At 47.0% G+C, this 20,893-nt stretch overlaps 2 protein-coding genes across 4 annotated transcripts in view; one reads left to right on the top strand and one right to left on the bottom strand.

Moving 5' to 3' along the window:
• The first annotated feature begins 233 nt into the window (after nt 1-233).
• Nucleotides 234-17,248, top strand: mmp19 (matrix metallopeptidase 19). The gene is made up of 9 exons (XM_056274283.1): nt 234-396; nt 588-673; nt 10,230-10,360; nt 10,796-11,008; nt 11,120-11,365; nt 13,906-14,034; nt 14,252-14,416; nt 14,582-14,709; nt 16,414-17,248. The coding sequence occupies exons 1-9, from the start codon at nt 298-300 to the stop codon at nt 16,642-16,644; spliced, it is 1,428 nt and encodes a 475-aa protein (XP_056130258.1). The 5' UTR covers nt 234-297; the 3' UTR covers nt 16,645-17,248.
• Nucleotides 17,249-18,450: 1,202 nt separating this feature from the next.
• Nucleotides 18,451-20,893, bottom strand: part of LOC130107008 (transmembrane protein 198-like) — a 45,207-nt gene continuing 42,764 nt past the window's right edge. For 2 of the 3 annotated variants that reach the window (XM_056273392.1, XM_056273394.1), the window contains 2 exons: nt 20,651-20,799; nt 18,451-20,417 (listed from right to left, as the gene is read on the bottom strand). In XM_056273392.1, coding sequence (XP_056129367.1) covers nt 20,268-20,417; nt 20,651-20,799 — 299 coding nt within the window. In that variant the 3' untranslated portion in view covers nt 18,451-20,267. The remainder of the gene's footprint in view (nt 20,418-20,650; nt 20,800-20,893) is intronic. The other variant, XM_056273393.1, reaches the window with a different exon arrangement.

The following is a 20,893-nucleotide window of genomic DNA, read 5'->3' as shown; positions in this document are numbered from 1 at the left end:
ATTGGCCTGGGAAAGTCAAGACTAAAACGATCCTGCTGTTTGCAGAGCCGGTCGATGAGCCATTGCATGGATTGAGTCACAGCTGCACGGTTTATGGGGGCTGGGTTGGGAGGCGTCATTGGCCGGCTCTTGTAATTCCCATTTTTGTGGAATGCCTCATCGTTGCCTGAGGCTGACTCATTCACTGTTGGACTTAAAAGTGCTACAACACTCGCAGAGAGAGAGACGGGAAAGCCTGCTGCTGCACGCAAGCTGCACTGCTGAGATCTTCGTGTCGGCCTTCAAGTCTGAGTGAAGATGGAGATGACCTGTGTCCGCTCCCTCACGCTGCTCATCACACTAGGGCTCTGCGCAGCATCACCGGTGGTGGAATGGATAGAACTGGATGAAGCCAAGGTAACATTACAGCACTGAGTTTAATAAAGCTTCACACTCACTGGCAACACATTCAGTAAGTACCTTTCACCTTGCAATCCATTTAGAAGCCACGTGTTTACGGTGTGAACACACGTAGGGGCAGTATGACAAGAGCATTCCCCTTGTAATGCAACTTCTCAACTTCTTGGTGTGCTTTCATTATCTCAAAGGCCTATCTGAAGAAGTACGGCTACTTGAACAACCCCATCGACCCGCAGGTCCGGGCCGACCTGGAAGATGTTGTTGAAGCTCTCAGGTAAAGCAGAGGCACCTAGCGAGAGGGAGACACACAGGGCCTACTCACAGGCTGTAGGACGCTCTTCATAACTAATGATAATTGTGTAATATTTATTGTGTGTGGGAGGAAAAGTTGAGACTCCACTTGCAAGTATGTTTTCTGCCTTTGTTATGAAAGCTCCAAGCACCTTGTAGGACATTTAGGTAGATTCAAAGTCTCATTGATCTTTAACAAACGAGTAAGTCATTTCTTAATTGCTTGTCATACAAATAAGATTCTTTTGAACAGTTGAGTCCAGAACAGATATTTCATTTATTTTCCAGTTTTTTGCTGATTTGAAATCTTTTAAAAACAACTTTTCTTTGCTATCCTAACTAGACTGTTCATCTGAGTCACATGAATCTTGTGTGACCCACCTAGGGGGTCTTTTTCTCTCTTCAATTTACAGATATTTGATAAATCAAATGGTTCGACTGTTATCACCCAATCAAATCTTAACAAAACCAAAAAAAAGCAGCCAAACATAAAATTGTCCATAAAGGTCTGAAGCACATTTTAAGTCTTCGTGAGCATGCCCACAAAAGTGTTCTGAGGTCGACCTCTAGGGTGCGTCACAAATGGAGAAGTTTTAATCTCATACTTGACCGTATACACTTTTATGACATTTCCTTTGTTGGCCCAAACGTGTTCTACGAGGACTTTCATGTTGCTTGTGAAACCTGGATTGATGAAAAGTGGGCTTATTACGTAATAAGGAAAGTGTTGTTACGACCAGGATAAATAGACTCGCTAGCCCTAGGCTAACGGGTCGGACCCTCTAATCCACTGGTTAACGTTGTCGCCTGCGGTGCAGGAGGTACGGTTTCGCGTCTTGGCTGTGGTGGCAGTTCCCAGCTGCCCCTAGAGTTTGCTGCATTTTTTTTAGAGTTAACCAGCAAGCTTTTAGACAAGCCAGTGATAACACACGTAGGTTTGCATTGGTCTCAGCTTCCCCCTTTGAATGGCCACAGAACCGACCTTACCTGTCTGCCTACTCTTTACACCCATGGTGGGAAAGAGCATGCTGTCCAATGCAACTTTTCTAATAACGTCCCCATTACCTTCCACAACATCCCCGCTATCTGTAGCAGATATGCCCCCGTTTTCAACATGTTCAGTATCCTACAATACAAAAAAATGTAATGTGCATGGATAAGTACACACGTCAGCCTTTGGCTAACGGGTCGGACCCTTTAGTCGACTGGTTAACGTTGTCGCCTGTGGTACAGGAGACACGGGTTCGCGTCCCAGCTGTAGCGGTTCCCGAACTGCCCCCCCCCTGAATTTTGGTTCGTGAGGTCATCGGTAGCGTGTGCGCCCAGAGGCGTGAGGGAGTTGATATGCTGAAGCGCGGGGACGCGCTTCCCGAAAGAGGGGGTAGTGTAACGTGCATGGATAAGTTGACACGTTGGTCCTTGGCTAACGGGTTGGACCCTTTAGTCGACCGGTTAACGTTGTCGCCTGCGGTGCAGGAGATACGGGTTCCACATCTGAAGCACGCGACCGTAAAGCCTCCTACCCAGGACGGCCCACTGTAATAACTGCAGGAAACAGGGGCATTTTGCAAAGGTGTGTAGGGGGCGAAAGAGAGTAAGTGGAATCACAGATGATGTGGAACAAGTAGAGAGCCCTGTGCCTGAAGTGACTATATTAAATGTAGACGCTGTAGCTCACACTGGGAATAAGATAATGTGCACAGTACAGATGGCTGTTGAGGGCAGACAACACAAAATGTGGAACTTATGCTGGACACGGGCTCTGCTGTTTCAATCCTTCCCAATGCAATGTTGATGCAACTTTTCCCAAACGCCCCACTGAGTACACCGATACTGAAACTTGTGAGTTACAGAGGCAATCCTATTCCTGTGAGTGGAACTCTACATGCCACTGTGTCATACGCCAGTAAAAGTAAGAGGAGTGAGATATACGTTGCAAACTTGGGCACGGCCATTTTAGGCAGAGACTTGTTTGCTGAACTTGATATGCAGATAGTGAATGGTCAGGTTGCAAGTCTGACCTGCTCCCCAGTCACATGTCACCCAGAGGCTGTTTCATCCATTTCAGAACAGGGCAATAGGGAGACACTGAGCTATGCAAAAGGATTTGTTCAAAAAATCAAAGTGCGCACAGATGTGACCCCAATTCAGCAAAGACTGCGCCGCCTACCTTTTGCAGTGAGAGGTGCAGTTACGCAGGAGCTTGAGAATCTTCAAAGACAGCACATTATAAAGACTATCGAGTCATCAGAGTGGGTTTCCCCTATTGTAGTGACCGCAAAGAAAGAGGGAGTTATTAGGTTATGTGTGGACTTAAGGGAACCTAGGCTTTAGTGGTGGACAGCTACTCTCTCCCACACATGAAGGAAATGTTTTCAAAGCTCAGAGGGGGAACTGCTTTCTCTACACTGGACCTGCAGAGTGCATATCATCAGGTACTGCTCCATGAGGACAGCAGAAATCTCACAGCTTTCATCACACACAAGGGTCTCTTTAGGTTTAAACATGTCCCATATGGACTGGCTTCAGGGCCTAGCCGCTTCCAGCGGATGATGACGACCATACTGAAAGACTTACCCGGGTGCCAATGCTACTTGGATGATGTGATCATCCATGGGAAAACCAGGGAACAACATGATGCCCATCTCCGAGCAGTACTCCAGGCCATCAATGCATCAGGACTGAAACTGAACATGGCAAAGTGCAAATTCAGGCAGGAAGAGCTTGGCTTCCTGGGCCACAGGGTGTCAGCCGAGGGGATACAGCCAGACTCCTGTCATGTGGAGGCAATGTTGCAGGCACCTGCCCCCAAGGATGCCTCTGGCCTCCGCTCCTTTCTGGGGCTCACTTCATGGTATGGAAAGTTCATTCCCAACTACTCCTCAATGGTGGAGCGTATGCGCAGCCTGTTGCGAGGAGATGCTGCATATGTCTGGACCGCAAGTGCACAGCAGAGCTTTGAAACAGTGAAGCAGTTGATTGTACACAGTCCCGTGCTGACCTTGTTTGACCCTGATCTGCCCACCATCGTAACCACTGATGCTTCAGATTATGGGGTTGGGGCTGTGCTGACTCAAATATACCCAGACAACTCCGAGAGAACAGTGGCGTTCACGTGATGCATGCTTTCATCAGCAGAGCGGAAGTACTCCACGGTCGAGAAAGAAGCTTTGGGGTGTGTCTGGGCTACAGAGAAATAGAGGACCTACCTGTGGGGCAGACGCTTCACATTACGTACAGACCACAACCCCCTCACTACACTACTCTCCTCTAAGGGGCTGGACAGAGCTGGTATGCGTATAGCTAGGTGGTCGGTTAGGTTGCTGTCGTTTAATTATGACATGCAGTATAGACCTGGCACAGAAAATGTCACAGCTGACTGTCTGTCCAGGCTCCCGTTGCTAATTGCTGATCAGGGGCAGGAGGACGAGCTGGAGGTGGTGGCACTCATCGGCAGCTTCTCAGCTGTGTCTGCAGATGAATTCAAGGAGGCCTGTCAGGCATGCCCTGTTCAGTCACAGCTGCGCATGTTCATCGCCACAAGATGGCCACACTCAGGTCTGGATCCAACACTGACACCCTACTAAAGACTGAGAGCAGAACTGTCCGTAGTGGACGGATGTGTCCTGCGGGGAGACCACCGTCTACTGTTGCCACAGCAACTGCAGCCACAACTGATACGACTGGCTCACGAGACACATCAGGGCATCATCAGAACGAAACGTCTCAGGGACCTCTACTGGTGGCCTGGGATGGATGCACAAGTCGAAGCCACAATCAAATCTTGCCTCACATGTCAGCAGCATGACAAGACAGCTGTTACACATACTATGCCTATGCAACCTGTTCCATTCCCAGATGCTGCATGGGAAAAAGTAGCAATAGACATTGTAGGCCCTTTTGAGTCCACAGCCCCTGGTTGCCGTTTTGCTATTACCCTCATAGATTACTTTAGTAAGTGGCCTGAGGTTGCATTCATGTCCCAAGTTACTTCTGCATCGGTGATCCACTTCCTGTCTACAGTGTTCAGCAGGGAAGGAAACCCAAACGAGTTAATCTCAGACAATGGTAGTCAACTGATTTCACAGGAAATTGAATCTTTTCTCAAGGACAGGGGAATTGCACACAAACACTCCTCACTCAACTACCCCCAGGCCAATGGGGAAATTAAGAGATTTAATCGTTGTCTGAAGGATAGTCTATTGACTGTGAAAATAGAAGGAAAGGAGTGGACAGCATCAACTAGAGACTTTCTCCAGGTCTACAGGGCAACCAGGCATGCCACCACTCAACACTCCCCTGCAGAGCTGTTGCACAGATGTCAGATGCACACCAAACTCCATGTGACAGGCCTCCACAAACCACAGCCTGTCACATCCCTACAAGCACAAAACACAGCACAAACAGTGAAAGAGAAGCAGAGGAAGATGAAGGAGTATGCAGACAAGAAGAGAAGGGCAAAAGCAGTGCACCTCCTGGGGCTTGGGTCAGAGTTATACTACGCAAGAGACAGTCAAAGTATTCTCGCCCTCTTCAGGTACATGAGCAAAGAGGCCAGTACACTTACAGACAGTCTGATGGGCGCGCCTGGAATGCATCCTATCACGTCAGCCCTACCCCTTCATGGTCACGCAGACCCTGGGCAGGCTCTTCCTCCCGAGGGGCCTGACACAGACTGTAGCCGAGTCCAGCCTGACCCACTACATGCTCAGCCCCCTCTGCGAGAGGTCAGGGTCAGGAGGCCGATGGCTTGGGCACAGGACTATGTTATGTGAGGACGGTAAACTAAAACAAGAGTAGCCTATTGTTGGTATGAGACTGTTATTTCGAAACTATTATTTGTTTTATGGCCAAGGTATTCTGCTGTTATTGTAAGACTGTTCATAGCTTATACAGTTCAGCATAAGCACCGAAGTGATTGATAGTTGGTGATGGAAATGCTATCTTTTGCAAAGGGGATATGTGATGTCTTGAGTTGATGCAGTTGGAGGACAGTAGGGGGAGCTAGAGGACAAGATAGGATGTAAGTGACTGTAAGAGGGGAGGAGTGTGACGTGAGTGGTTGAAGTAAAGAAGCGTATGCTAACAGACGTGTGTCTTCGAGTGGTCCCTTAGCAAAACACAACAACAATGCGGATTCCTTCCTGGCCGTGGAACAACGGACCAACTCTTTACCCTTGGGGAAGTGCTGAGGGAGGCATGGGAGTGTGACCCGCCAGTCTACATTTGTTTTGTGGACTTGGAGAAGGCTTACGACCATGTACCCCGGGGCACTCTGGGCGGGGGGGGGGGGGGCTACTGCGGGACTATGGGGTACGGGGCAGTTGCTACAAGCCATCGGGTCCTTGTATAACCAAAGCGAGAGCTGTGTCCGCATTCTCGGCACAAAGTCAAACATGTTTTCGGTGGGTGTCGGACTCCGCAAGGTTGTCCCTTGTCTCCGATTCTGTTTGTGATATTCATGGACAGGATCTCAAGGCGCAGCCAAGGTGAGGAGTGTGGGAACCTCAGAATTGCATCCCTGCTCTTCACAGATGATGTGGTTTTGTTGGCTTCATCAGAACGCGATCTCCAGCGCGCACTGGGGCGGTTTGCAGCTGCGTGTGAAATGGCCGGGATGAGAGTCAACACCTCCAAATCTGAGGCCATGGTTCTCTGCCGGAAAATGGTGGATTGCCCCCTCCGGGTTGGGGATGAGTTGTTGCCTCAAGTGAAGGAGTTCAAGTATCTCAGGGCCTTGTTCACGAGTGAGGGTAGGAAGGAGTGGGAGATTGACATGCGGATTGGCGCAGCATCAGCAGTAATGCGGACGTTGTACCGGACCGTTGTGTTGAAGAGGGAGCTGAGCCGGAAGGCAAAGCTCTCAATTTACCAGTCAGTCTTCGTTCCAACCCTCACCTATGGTCATGAGCTTTGGGTAGTGACCGAAAGGGTGAGATCGCGGACACAAGCGGCTGAAATGAGTTTCCTCCATAGGGTGTCTGGACTCAGCCTTATGCCGTGTTCACACCGAAAGACACACAATAATTCGCGTCGCGCTACTCGCGTTTTGTCGCGCCACAAAAACACTCGCGCTACAGAAGGGAAAAAGGAGGAGGGGCTAATGTTATACCGACAACGTCTTTCCGCCATTTGTGTCCGTCATTAACCATGGCCGGTATACTGCGAATTGCTGCTCTGTATGTGTTGTTGAGAAGGTCCCTCAGGAGAACCAAACGCCGTCGTGTGTGGGTTCATGAGACGATCAGGAGACGCCGAGAGCTCGGGGAATTTCACCGCCTCGTTTCTCTCAGTTTTTTTCGAATGAACAAGCGGGAATCGTGACGTCATTCGACTCTCGACACTGATTGGCTTTCGCGCACAGCGTCAGCGCGAAAATGTCGCTGTGGTTAAAATATTTCAACTACAAAATCGCCTCGAGCGATTGTTGCTCCGCGTCATCGCGTCGCTCCTACAGCGCGAATCGTGTCGCCCGGAGCGACAGAGCGGCTTGTCGCCCCTCGTCGCGCGTCTGCATTGACTTTGTCGCGCGAAACTATTTTGTGTCTTTCGGTGTGAACACGGCGTTAGAGATAGGGTGAGGAGCTCGGACATCCAGAGGGAGCTCGGAGTAGAGCTGCTGCTCCTTCACGTCGAAAGGAGCCAGTTGAGGTGGTTCGGGCATCTGATTAGGATGCCTCCTGGGCGCCCTCCTTTGGAGGTTTTCCGTCCAACTGGGAGGAGATCCCGGGGTAGACCCAGAACTCGCTGGAGGGACTACATGTCCAGTTTGGTTTGAGAACGCCTTGGGATCTCCCAGGAAGAGTTGGAGGGCGTTACTGGTGAGAGGGACGTCTGAAGTGCCCTACTTAGCTTGCTGCCACCACGACCCGTCCCCGGAGAAGCGGCTGATGATGAGATGAGATGAAATGAGATGAGATGAGATGGTTCACCGCAGAGGTGAGTCCTCTCACCACTCATGTCAGAGCCAGTTTGAGAACCGAGATATCCTCAAGTTTGCAGACGACTCAGTTATAGTTAGTCTCCTCCGCGATGATGAATCAAGTCGTGGCCCTGTGGTTGATTTTTTTTTTTAACTGGGGCGAAAACTCATTCCTTCAATTAAATTTATCAAAGTCAAAAGACACGTGCATAGACTTTAGACGTCATCCTCTTCCCACTCAGAGGAACATCGCTGAGGGTCAAGAGGTGGAATCTGTTCTCACCTATAAATACCTTGCTTTAATCGTCGATAACCATCTCACTTTTCAATTAAATACTGAAAGGGTTGGTAGGAGACGTCAGCGATGACTTCTGCCTACGGAAACTCACTAAGTTTCATGTTGACAGGTCCCTGATAATAATACTCTTAATAATGATACTCTTTCAAATCCTACATAGAATCAAGTTTATCATTTCCCCTCATCTGTTGGTATGGCAGTCTAAATATCAAATCCAAGAATGCCCTGGCTAAAACAGTGAACGCAAGCAGTAAAATGATAGGTGTCCAGCAGAGTAGCCTGTCTGTTCTGTATAACAGTCAGGTGGTGAGGAGGGCTCACTCCATCCTGTCTGACTGCACTCACTAGTGATGTGCAGGTCAGGTCTTTTAATACCCGCACCCACCCGATCCATTATTAGAGCCAATCCACACCACCCAACTGCTAAAATGTTCGTTAGTTAACCACCCAAACCCGATCCGACCCGCAAACCTCCACATTTAGCCTAGACTACAGCAAAGTCAGCAGTGCTGCACAGTGTAACACTGCTGACTTTGCTGTAGTCTAGTTTGTGTGACGGACAGAGAATTTGGGGGGGGTGGGGGTGGAGTGGTAATGCACAGCCCTAACCTATCACACACAATGTTTCTTAAAGTTATTGATAACTTACTCGGAGCCCTGCTTTGTCACTGTTTGACCCACAGGTTACGGGTCGACCCGTAGATCAGTAGCCCTCTCTCTCCATCAGTATTCCTCTCTCTCTCCATCAGTAGCATTCTCCCTCTCCAACAGTAGCCCTCTCCCTCTCCCTCTTCATCAGTAGCCCTCTCCCTGTCCATCGGGAGTTTCATCTCTACCCTCTGGCACCCGCTTCAGGTTCCCCTCAGCAAAGATAGAAAGACAAAAACTTTCATTCATCGCCACAGCTATCAGTAACCCTCTCCCTCTCCATCAGTATTCCTCTCTCTCTCCATCAGTAGCCCTCTCCCTCTCCATCAGTAGCCCTCTCTCTCTCCATCAGTAGCGTTCTCCCTCCCCATCAGTATTCCTCTCCCTGTCCATCAGTAGCCATCTCCCTCTCCATTAGTATTCCTCTCTCTCTCCATCAGTCGCGTTCTCCTTCTCCATCAGTAGCGTTCTCCCTCTCCATCAGTATTCCTCTCTCTCTCTCCATCAGTAGCCCTCTCCCTCTCCATCAGTAGCCATCTCCCTCTCCATTAGTATTCCTCTCTCTCTCTCTCTCCATCAGTAGCGTTCTCCCTCTCCATCAGTAGCGTTCTCCCTCTCCATCAGTATTCCTCTCTCTCTCTCCATCAGTAGCCCTCTCCCTCTCCATCAGTAGCCCGCTCCCTCTCCATCAGTAGCCCTCTCCCTCTCAATCAGTAGCCCTCTCCCTCTCTACCGGGAGTTTCATCCCTACCCTCTGCCACCCGCTTCAGGTTCCCCTCAGCCAAGACAGAAAGACACAAACTCTCATTCATCGGCACAGCCATTACCCTCCTCAACTCAGGAGGAGGGGGTAGCTCGCCCGTCATGACTATGTAGGCCTACACGTAGGATGATGTTTCCATTGATGCTGATTATGTTGTTGCCACTATTGTAGTAGTTTGAGTGTAATAGTATGCTGATCATACTTTATGTAAGGGGATGACAGGATATTCATCGTTGTATTGATTTTAATGCTTTTCCGATGATGATGCTTATTCATTGATGCAGTGTTACCGAGTCTATTTGTCATCTTGTGTTTGTTTTTATGTTGTCCTTACACAAGATTACAAATTTCCCGAGGGGGCATCCGGGTAGCGTGGCGGTCTATTCTGTTACCTACCAACACGGGGATCGCCGTGATACCTCCGGCTTGGTCGGGCATCCCTACAGACACAATTGGCCGTGTCTGCGGGTGGGAAGCCGGATGTGGGTATGTGTCCTGGTCGCTGCACTAGTGCCTCCTCTGGTCGGTCGGTCGGGGCGCCTTTTCGGGTGGAGGGGGAACTGGGGGGAATAGCGTGATCCTCCCACGCACTACGTCCCTCTGGTGAAACTCCTCACTGTCAGGTGAAAAGAAGCGGCTGGTGACTCCACATGTATAGGAGGAGGCATGTGGTAGTCTGCAGCCCTCCCCGGATAGTCAGAGGGGCTGGAGCAGCGACCGGGATGGCTCGGAAGAGTGGGGTAATTGGTCAAATACGATTAGGGAGAAAAGGGGGGGGAATACTAATTGCCCTTCAGGGACAAGTGTTCGTTCCTGCATGTGGCCTTATTTGTGATACAATCTGCAAAATGTGCCTCAATGAAAATTGGATCTATTTAAACATCCTTGTTTGCCACCACTGTCCTCAGGGTGTTCCAGCAAGCCAACGATCTTCCTATCACTGGAGAAATAGATGACGCCACCCTGGAGGTGATGAGGCAGCCACGCTGTGGTATTGAAGACCCCTTCAACAAGAAAACTCACAAATTCCGTTTACTAGGTGAGACGCCTTTTTGAAAAGTGAGAAAGGGGTTACAACATTTATTTTGTTATATTATTATTATTCTCTAAATGCACCAGTAAAAGTATAATAGAATATGACGAAGGACAAGTCTAGCCAACCAATGAGTGAAATACCTCAATCTTTATTCAAAACCCTTTGAAAAACTATCACAATCTGAATTTCATCTGGAGTTCGTGGTGGAATGAGACATGGCAAGCCTCTGATCTTCTGGGCTAAGGCTTGAGCATTTGAAGCCTGTCCCAGACATTCCCGTCCATAAAGAAATTGAAAACTATCCAGTTATCAGTTTTCTGAGCCAAAGTTGAAGTGAAAAAGAAGAAGAAAGATAACGTTTCCAATTCGAACCTGGTTAGAATCTGAATATGTATTTATGTTGGTGAGAGAGTAACATGTAAGAGCTCTCTCCTCCAGGTCGTTGGCGCAAGAGGAACCTCACCTACCGCATTCAGAACTACACACCAGACCTGAGACACACAGCGACCAAGGCAGCCATCCACTCGGCCTTCAAGTACTGGAGCGATGTGGCTCCCCTGAATTTCAGAGAGGTTCATTATGGAAGAGCAGACATTAGAATCTCCTTTCATAAGGACGACGCCTCCTGCCCAGTCCCGTTTGATGGCCGTGGTGAGTTTGCTTTTTTGTTTCTCTGTTTTATGCTTGTTATTTCTGGGCCTTGCGTCACATGCCACTTAGAGTACTAACAACTACCTTGCTGTTTATTTATACCCCCTGCAGGTCATGTACTAGCCCATGCTGAATCACCAGAATCTGGTATTGTTCATTTTGATGAGGATGAGTACTGGACCGAGGGAGGGAACTATGGTACTAATCTACGTATTGTAGCTGCCCATGAGATCGGCCATGCCCTGGGTTTGGGTCACTCACAGTACAGCAGTGCTCTGATGGGCCCCATCTACTCTGGCTACCGGGCCAACTTCAAGCTGCACATGGATGATGTGAGAGGCATCCAGGCATTATATGGTGAGTGTGCCAAGTAGGGACACGATTGAGTTCATCACAGGCATAAGCTGTCAGATCACTATTCTTGGTGTACTTGTTCACGGTCTTCTAGATGTGATGGATTTCTCTGGACTCAGCTGTAGGAATCATAGCTTTTATTTGAAGGTGCTTTTTCATTCACGTGGTGGACTGTACATAAAATGTGAATGGCTGAAACCTGACCAATCAGACATCAGTTTATTTCATCTTGTTAAAAGGGGCCAAACCATGTTTGAAGATGGCAGGGAGGATCCATATTTCATCAGTGTGTAGGCAGTCACTCTGACAAGGACCGTGTTCTCATCTGGAGATGAAAAGTCGGAGGTATATGGCCACTTCCCACTCCATATTAGTGGAGTGGGAAGTTTGTCTGTGTTAGTCTGAGACCATGGTTCTCTACCAGAAAATGGTGGATTGCTCCCCCTGGGTTGGGGATGAGTTGTTCCCCCAAGTGAAGGAGTTTAAGTATCTCGGGGTGAGGGGAGGATGGAGCGGGAGATTGACAGGAGATTGTTCCCGAGTGAGGGTAGGACGGAGTGAGAGATTGACAGGTGGATTGGTGCAGCATCAGCAGTAATGCGGACGTTGTACTGGACTGCTGTGGTGAGGAGGGAGCTGAGCCAGAAGGCAAAGTTCTCAATTTACCAGTCAATCTCCGTTCCAACCCTCACCTATGGTCATGAGCTTTGGGTAGTGATCGAAAGGGTGAGATCGTGGATATAAGCGGCTGAAATGAGTTTCCTCCGTAGGGTGTCTGGGCTCAGCCTTAGAGATAGGGTGAGGAGCTCAGACATCCAGAGGGAGCTCGGAGTAGAGCCGCTGCTCCTTCGTGTCGAAAGGAGCCAGTTTAGGTGGTTCGGTCATCTGATTAGGATGCTTCCTTGGGCGCCTTCCTTTGGAGGTTTACCGTGCACCTCCAACTGGGAGGAGACCCCGGGGTAGACCCAGAACTCGCTGGAGGAACTACATGTCCAATCTGGTCTGGGAACGTCTTGGGATCCCCCAGGGGTAGCTGGAGGGCGTTGCTGGGGAGAGGGACGTCTGGAGTGTCCTACTTCGCTTGCTGCCACTGCGACCCGACCTCAGAGAAGTGGCTGAATATGAGATGAGATGAGATGACATGACATGAGATGAGTCTGTGTTTCTTTTCTTGGCTTTATTTTGGGCGTTTTTTGTAATGTGTTTTAATCTGAGCCGTTACCTCCCTCACATCACAAATGAAGGAATAATTCAAATGATGTTATAAACTCAATGTTTGTTTTAAAAACCAGAGACTAGGTGCATATCAAGATCATCTCCTCGCACGCCCCCATAGCTCCTGAATTCCCTCTCTGACATCACTTTAATTTCCACTTTGCTTTTACAGTTCTCACACACCCCCTCTCCTTTTTTTAGTTCTCTTTGTATTTTCAGGTGTAGAGTGAAAATTAACGTTAGTGACAGTCACTTCGGACAAAAGTTTTAGCGCTCCCCATTCTCTGATGTGAGCTGCAAGGAGGGAAAATTTTGCAAATACAACAGCTGCTCATTTCTTGAACATTACCATTATTAATTAATGGTAAGATTCATAATGTTCATAGTAATGTTCAATGGTAATAATTAATTAATGATAATTAATAACATTACCATTATTACTATTTCTTGTTTCCACTTCTGGTGTGGGAAAATGGTGGCGCAAATTCAGGTTTGCGGCGGCCTCACCCAGTACCGTCCATGCAGTGTCATTGTCCACATCTGCGTCTAAGTTTGTCTTTGTTTGATGGCTGGGAGAGCTGGCACTGGATTGGCTGGGAGAGCCTGGTCTGCTGCATCCTGTGGGTCCAGGGACCACGGCCCTGCCTGGAGCTGTGCTCGAAGAAGTAACACTGAGTGCGGTCTGACAGGACGCAGAAGCAGGGCAGGCTAAGCTAACTGCTAGCCCATGCAGACCAGCAGTTTTGATAACACCGAGGGAGGTCTGGCGGCGGCCTCGCCTGGCCTTGACTGTGTTTTTATTGTCGTCATGTGGAGTGTGGGGAGGTGTGTCGAAGGTGTCTGGCTGGGAGAGCTGACGTTGGATCGGCTGAGGGAGCCTGGTCTGCTGCGTCCTGTGGGCCCAAGGACCACGGCCCTGACCCGAGCTGCGCCCGAAGAGGAAACACCGATGGCAATCTGACAGGGCACGGAAGCGGGGCAGGCTAAGCTAACTGCTAGCCCATGCAGGATGGCCGCTCTGACAGTCATCCTGGCTGGTGTTCGTTCTCCCGGGCAGTGACTTTTTCTGTGTAGTTTAGATATATGTGTTAGTTTGGATATGTGTTCTTGTAGTTTTTGGATATGTGTTTTTGTGTTTGTGTTGCACTGCTGTGGGCTGGGGAAATTATATTTTGTTTCATTTCATGTGCGCAAGTGCATGAAACGAAACAACAAAGTGTCTCTGATTCTGATTCTGATTCTGATTCTGATTAATGTGGTTTTCAAATCTAAGTGGCGAAAGCATGAATGGATCTTCAGGTTTCCGCTATCTATCATGTTGTTTATAGGTAAACGTGTGGTCAGCACACCGACTAACCCCATGACCCCTACCCACCCCCGGCCCACGGAGAGCACCCCTGATGTAGAGGACAACATCCCAGACCCCTGCACTGCCAGACTGGATGCCATCATGTTGGGTACGCTGTAGAGCTTTCATTGTTATAGTGGTCAGGACACCAAGCTTTTACTGAGCTTCTTATTAGGAGGTTAATTCTACACCCTATGGGTTTTTTAATAAGGCTGACCAATCATTAGACTGTTCAGTCTCTATTAACATTTGATGCAGACTATGATTCCAAAGAACAGCATGTCACAGCCACGTTTGAAGATCACTGTACAGTATGTCTCTGCCAGGTCCATGGAGAAAAACCTTTGCTTTCAGTGGGGACTATGTATGGACAGTCTCAGATCTGGGACACAATGCACCCTTACAGGTGAACAAGCTGTGGATAGGGCTCCCTGGAAACCTCAGAGCAGCAGTGTACTCTCCGAGAACCAACAAGTCGTACTTTTTTAAAGGTACTGCCATCACATAGTATCAACATCCTCTGAATCATACTTCAGTAATGTGCTTTAAGGTGACCGGGTCGATCACACCTCAGTATGTGTTCGCCGCCTCTCATCTTGGTTCAGGGGTCGCACTACTTACGTTTGACTTCACTTTGTGACTGGTTCTCATCACAGGCGATAAAATTTGGAGGTACACCAGTTTCCGGCTGGACTATGGGTACCCCAAACAGGTGAAAAACATCCCCCCTAACATAGATGCAGCCTTGTACCTGGAGAAAAATAAGAAGTTGGTCTTCATCAAGGTATGTGAGGTCAAACCTCAAGGAACGAAATGTGTTGAAACGGAACAGCTACTACTACCACTACTACTACTACCACTACTACTACTGCTGCTACTACTACCACTACTACTACTACCACTACTACTACTGCTGCTACTACTACCACTACTACTACTGCTGCTACTACTACCACTACTACTACTACCACTACTACTACTGCTGCTACTACTACCGCTGCTACTACTACCACTACTACCACTACTACTACTACTACCACTACTACTACTACTACTACTACTACTACTACTACTACTACCACTACTACCACTGCTGCTACTACTACCACTACTACTACTGCTGCTACTACTACCACTACTACTACTGCTGCTACTACTACCACTACTACTACTGCTACTACTACCACTACTACCACTACCACTACTACTACTACCACTACTACTACTGCTGCTACTACTACCACTACTACTACTACCACTACTACTACTGCTGCTACTACTACTACCACTACTACTACTGCTACTACTACTACCACTACTACTACTGCTACTACTACTACCACTACTACTACCACTACTACCACTACTACTACTGCTACTACTACTACCACTACTACTACTGCTACTACTACTACCACTACTTAACCACTACTACCACTACTACCACTACTACTACTGCTGCTACTACTACCACTACTACTACTACTACTGCTGCTACTACTACCACTACTACCACTACTACTACTGCTGCTACTGCTACCACTACTACTACTACTACTACTACTACTACCACTACTACTACTGCTGCTACTACTACCACTACTACCACTACTACTACCACTACTACTACTGCTGCTACTACTACCACTACTACCACTACTCCTACTGCCGCTACTACTACCACTACTACTATTGCTGCTACTACTACCACTACTACCACTACTACTACTGCTACTACCACCACTACTGCTGCTACTACTACTGCCACTACTACTACTGCTACTACTACTGCTGCTACTACTACTACCACTACTACTACTACCACTACTACCACTACTACTACTGCTGCTACTACTACTACTACTACTACTGCTATTACTACTGCTATTACTACTGCTACTACCACTACTACTACTGCTACTACTACTACTACCACTATTACTACTGCTACTACCACTATTTCTACTACTACTACTTTCGGCTGCTCCCGTTGGGGGGCGCCACAGTGGATCATCCGTTTCCATCTCTTCCTTTCCTCTGCATCTTCCTCTGTCACACCAGCCACCTGCATGTCCTCCCTCACCACATCCATAAACCTCCTCTTTGGCCTTCCTCTTCTCCTCTTCCCTGGCAGCTCCATATTCAGCATCCTTCTCCCAATATACCCAGCATCTCTCCTCCACACATGTATCAAACCATCTCAATCTTGCCTCTCTTGCTTTGTCTCCAAACCGTCCAACCTGAGCTGTCCCTCTAATATACTTGTTCCTAATCCTGTCCTTCTTCATCACTCCCAATGAAAATCTTGAAATGGAACAGCTACGTCTTCATTTAAGGCAACAGCCAAAGTTCACAGTTACTTTTATTGTCTCCTGTAGGAGACAGTTTTCTTGTCGTGTTTACTGTGCTAACTGTTATGACCAATGTCAATAAAACAACAGAAAAACAAAAAACAAAAACGAAGTCTTTGCTCCATGGTCCAACACAGGGCTCAAAGTACTGGCAGTGGGATGAGCTGAAGAACAATGATCTGAGTATGTATCCCAAGCCGCTGTCCATGCTCTTCACTGGTGCGCCCCCAGGTACCGACGCAGCCTTCACCTGGACCAACAAGAGGGTCTACTTCTTTAAAGGAGACAAGTACTGGCGTATGAACGAGCTGCTGATTGCGGACAGGGGCTACCCGCTGAGCGTCAAAGAACGCTGGATGCGCTGCTGAGGACGACCAGTAGGGGACAGCAGCTTCTAAAGAGCCAATGCAAAGGGTGCTGGTTTGACCCCAAGTACGCCCAAAGACACAAGAGCAACTCTGTGGGAGTGCTGGGAAGATAGATGACCAAGCTTTTACCTACACACTGTATGCCAATCAGCTGTTGCTTTCTTGTGTGTTGTTTCAGTGTAAGTCGGAGGCAGCTGCTGTTCAGTCATCATGTTGTGTGTTCTGCTCAACAGTAAGGAGAGCAGCAGCCCAGCCGGTAGCTCACTTCCCGCCTGAGTCTGATCACCATCCACTTCAACAGCCCACTCCGTTTGGTGGGCTTACTACTTGTGTATGATTCATTTACAACGAAAATTATGTGCATTTTTGTTGTGTTCTCAAGGAGACACTAAGCAAGGCCGCTGTCTTCCTCACTGTCTGTTAAACAGATGTGCTGGATTGTGTTTTGTTGCCTCGCATACTTTCCTCCTTCTCTCACTGAAACGTCAGAGCACATGGGTGGGGTGGGACGCTGTGCTTAGACTTTCAAGTTTCGTGTCACCAAGACAAACACTTAACTCATTGTAAACAAGCCGCTCAAATTAAAATTGCTCCTCATAAATTCTTTTATCTCGTGACTCACACTTGTCTGCGAGGACTCATGTTACACTATATATATATATATACACTACCGTTCAAAAGTTTGGGATCACCCAAACAATTTCGTGTTTTCCATGAAAAGTCACACTTATTCACCACCATATGTTGTGAAATGAATAGAAAATAGAGTCAAGACATTGACAAGGTTAGAAATAATGATTTGTATTTGAAATAAGATTTTTTTTACATCAAACTTTGCTTTCGTCAAAGAATCCTCCATTTGCAGCAATTACAGCATTGCAGACCTTTGGCATTCTAGCTGTTAATTTGTTGAGGTAATCTGGAGAAATTGCACCCCACGCTTCCAGAAGCAGCTCCCACAAGTTGGATTGGTTGGATGGGCACTTCTTTGAGCAGATTGAGTTTCTGGAGCATCACATTTGTGGGGTCAATTAAACGCTCAAAATGGCCAGAAAAAGAGAACTTTCATCTGAAACTCGACAGTCTATTCTTGTTCTTAGAAATGAAGGCTATTCCATGCGAGAAATTGCTAAGAAATTGAAGATTTCCTACACCGGTGTGTACTACTCCCTTCAGAGGACAGCACAAACAGGCTCTAACAGGTACTATTTAATGAAGATGCCAGTTGGGGACCTGTGAGGCGTCTGTTTCTCAAACTAGAGACTCTAATGTACTTATCTTCTTGCTCAGTTGTGCAACGCGGCCTCCCACTTCTTTTTCTACTCTGGTTAGAGCCTGTTTGTGCTGTCCTCTGAAGGGAGTAGTACACACCGGTGTAGGAAATCTTCAATTTCTTAGCAATTTCTCACATGGAATAGCCTTCATTTCTAAGAACAAGAATAGACTGTCGAGTTTCAGATGAAAGTTCTCTTTTTCTGGCCATTTTGAGCGTTTAATTGACCCCACAAATGTGATGCTCCAGAAACTCAATCTGCTCAAAGAAGTGCCCATCCAACCAATCCAACTTGTGGGAGCTGCTTCTGGAAGCGTGGGGTGCAATTTCTCCAGATTACCTCAACAAATTAACAGCTAGAATGCCAAAGGTCTGCAATGCTGTAATTGCTGCAAATGGAGGATTCTTTGACGAAAGCAAAGTTTGATGTAAAAAAAATCTTATTTCAAATACAAATCATTATTTCTAACCTTGTCAATGTCTTGACTCTATTTTCTATTCATTTCACAACATATGGTGGTGAATAAGTGTGACTTTTCATGGAAAACACAAAATTGTTTGGATGATCCCAAACTTTTGAACGGTAGTGTATATATACAGGGTTCTGGTACGAGCCCGTTGCTCCCCATTTGGGACTTCGTGCAGCATTAGACTGAACAGCCATGACGTCAGCAGGCCTGGTGTTTTCATGGAAACGCATCCTGTCTCTAGGATGTCTCCGACTAAAACACTACTGGATGTGAGATAGGACAGAGGACCCTTTCTGACAGGTTTTGTGTTTTTCTGCAAAACTCTACAACTGTTGTTAGCACACACACACACACACACACATATATATATGTAACTGTGTTACCACATATATCTATAACTGTTAGCATAGCTATAACTGTTGTTAGCATATATAGCCATAACTGTGTTAGCATATACGTATATCTACAACTACAACTATTGTTAGCATATATATCTACAACTACAACTATTGTTAGCATATATCTACAACTATTGTTAGCATATATATCTAGGGAGATGCAGAAGACAGGAAGCAGACCCCTAACGGGAGCAGCCGAAAACAGTAGTAGTAGAACTGTGTTAGCATATATAACTGTTATCATATATATATCGATAACTGTGTTAGCATATATAACTGTTAGCATATAGATCTATAACTGCTGTTAGCAATGCTAATGAACCTGTGAGAAGAAACCATGAATGTGTTGACTGACACCAGAGGAGGGGCCAATAGTGTCGCTGGATACTCAAAGGCACAAAGCGATGGTATTTATCAGGCCTAAATAGCAAGTACAACTGTTTTGTATCAAACAGATTTATTCATCTTTGCAACAACTTATCAACAATTATGTACATATTCAGGTAACGAGAGTACTGCCCCCTGCAAACCCCCCCCCGTCACAGATCTAACAAAAACACGAATCGTTCCTTAACAAAACCTACAAATTAACAGCAAGTGTCAGTTGTTTTTTTTTAACTTTTCAATCATTCTACCATATTGCTCATCATAATATAAATTAACAGATTAAGATAATCCATGGGTAAATTCAACAGTCTAAACAACATGATAGTCACTTCACCTATCTTGGAAAAAAAATGACAAGGACAAACTAAGGCAAAACCATTAAAAAATTGCTAATAAGAGTGTTAACACTCTAGCTAGTAACCATAAAAATAAATCCTTTCTTTTCCTTCCCATAATTTGCTTTTCATTTCACTTTGTCAAATTTATGGTCAGGTTATCTGTATTTCATTTACTGTATTTCCTAGTCATCATACTTCATCTAAAAATACACAAAAGACAGCTGTTTATATTTTATGGCACAGACCTTCAAATAGCATAGATGTGTTCCAGTACAAACAGTTAATCAGAAAAAGGGTCTGAAACATATGACACTTCATGAAGCTCTCAAAGCATCCTATACCCCCATTGTCAAATGAAGTGGTATGATATGAAATGTTCCGACAGCCACGTCTACTACTGAACAAATACTGTATGTCCCTTTTAAGGCGTGCACACTCCTATGTATTCAACAACATATGACAGGAGGAAATATATGACCTTTGTTTGTTAGTAACAGTTCTGAGAGGCCCACCGACACGGTGGTTGCGGCGTACGTCAAAACACAGGCTCGGCTGGTCCTCCCCATCAAACATTTGGAATTGACATAATGAAAGGCACACTAGTATTCACTGTACTTTCCCTCTTGGACTCAAGAGAGGCATACTAACAGCGCTAGGAGAGAGGAGAGGTCTTTATAAGATCTACAACCCATAAGGAAGACGGTGGTGTTGGGGGGACCAAGGCAGCAATGGTGGTCTCTTCTCATCTCCGCGGTCCTCAAACCCTGATGACCGGGGTGGTGGCTGTGAGGGGTACGGTTGAGCCGGTGTCATAGTCAAAGTCGATAGTGGTGTGGTTATTGGTGCCCAGGCTGCTAAGGGAGGTGCCTGTGCCTGTCTGCCTGTCCCGCAGACTTTGCAGGTAGCTCTGAGGTAAAGAACACAAAAAGTCAGATGAGTGAGCTACCATTAACAGAAAAAGTTTAAAAAATAAAACATTTAAATTAGATATGAAATAAAATATTGAATATATCATTTAAATGTCACGCCATGTAAAACTCTTCATGTTGGGTTTCACAGTGGTGAAGGGAAGACATGGATGGCACCGCGACACGACAGTAATCTAGAGCTTCGCCCTATGCCGTGTTGGGTAAAACTGACCGGTGCCAGTAGATCCCCAGCATAACGTTTCACCGGAGTGGGTTTACGACGGTACGTGCCTTCCTGCCCACCTGTCTGCTGCCGCTTCTTAGCATCCTTCTCTCTGATCCGCATCAGTTGGACTCTCTTCTGTCTCCGGCTGATAATAACTAACAAACAAGAAAAGGGGGCGGGGGGAGACATGTGTGAGAGAGCTGAAGAAGAGCCAAAGCTAGCTAACACAAACCGTACTGCAAACAAATA

This window comes from Lampris incognitus, chromosome 2 (genome assembly GCF_029633865.1).
Source record: "Lampris incognitus isolate fLamInc1 chromosome 2, fLamInc1.hap2, whole genome shotgun sequence".
NCBI lineage: Eukaryota > Metazoa > Chordata > Actinopteri > Lampriformes > Lampridae > Lampris > Lampris incognitus.
Note: the sequence above shows the minus strand (reverse complement) of the source record. Positions and strands in the feature narration are given on the sequence as shown.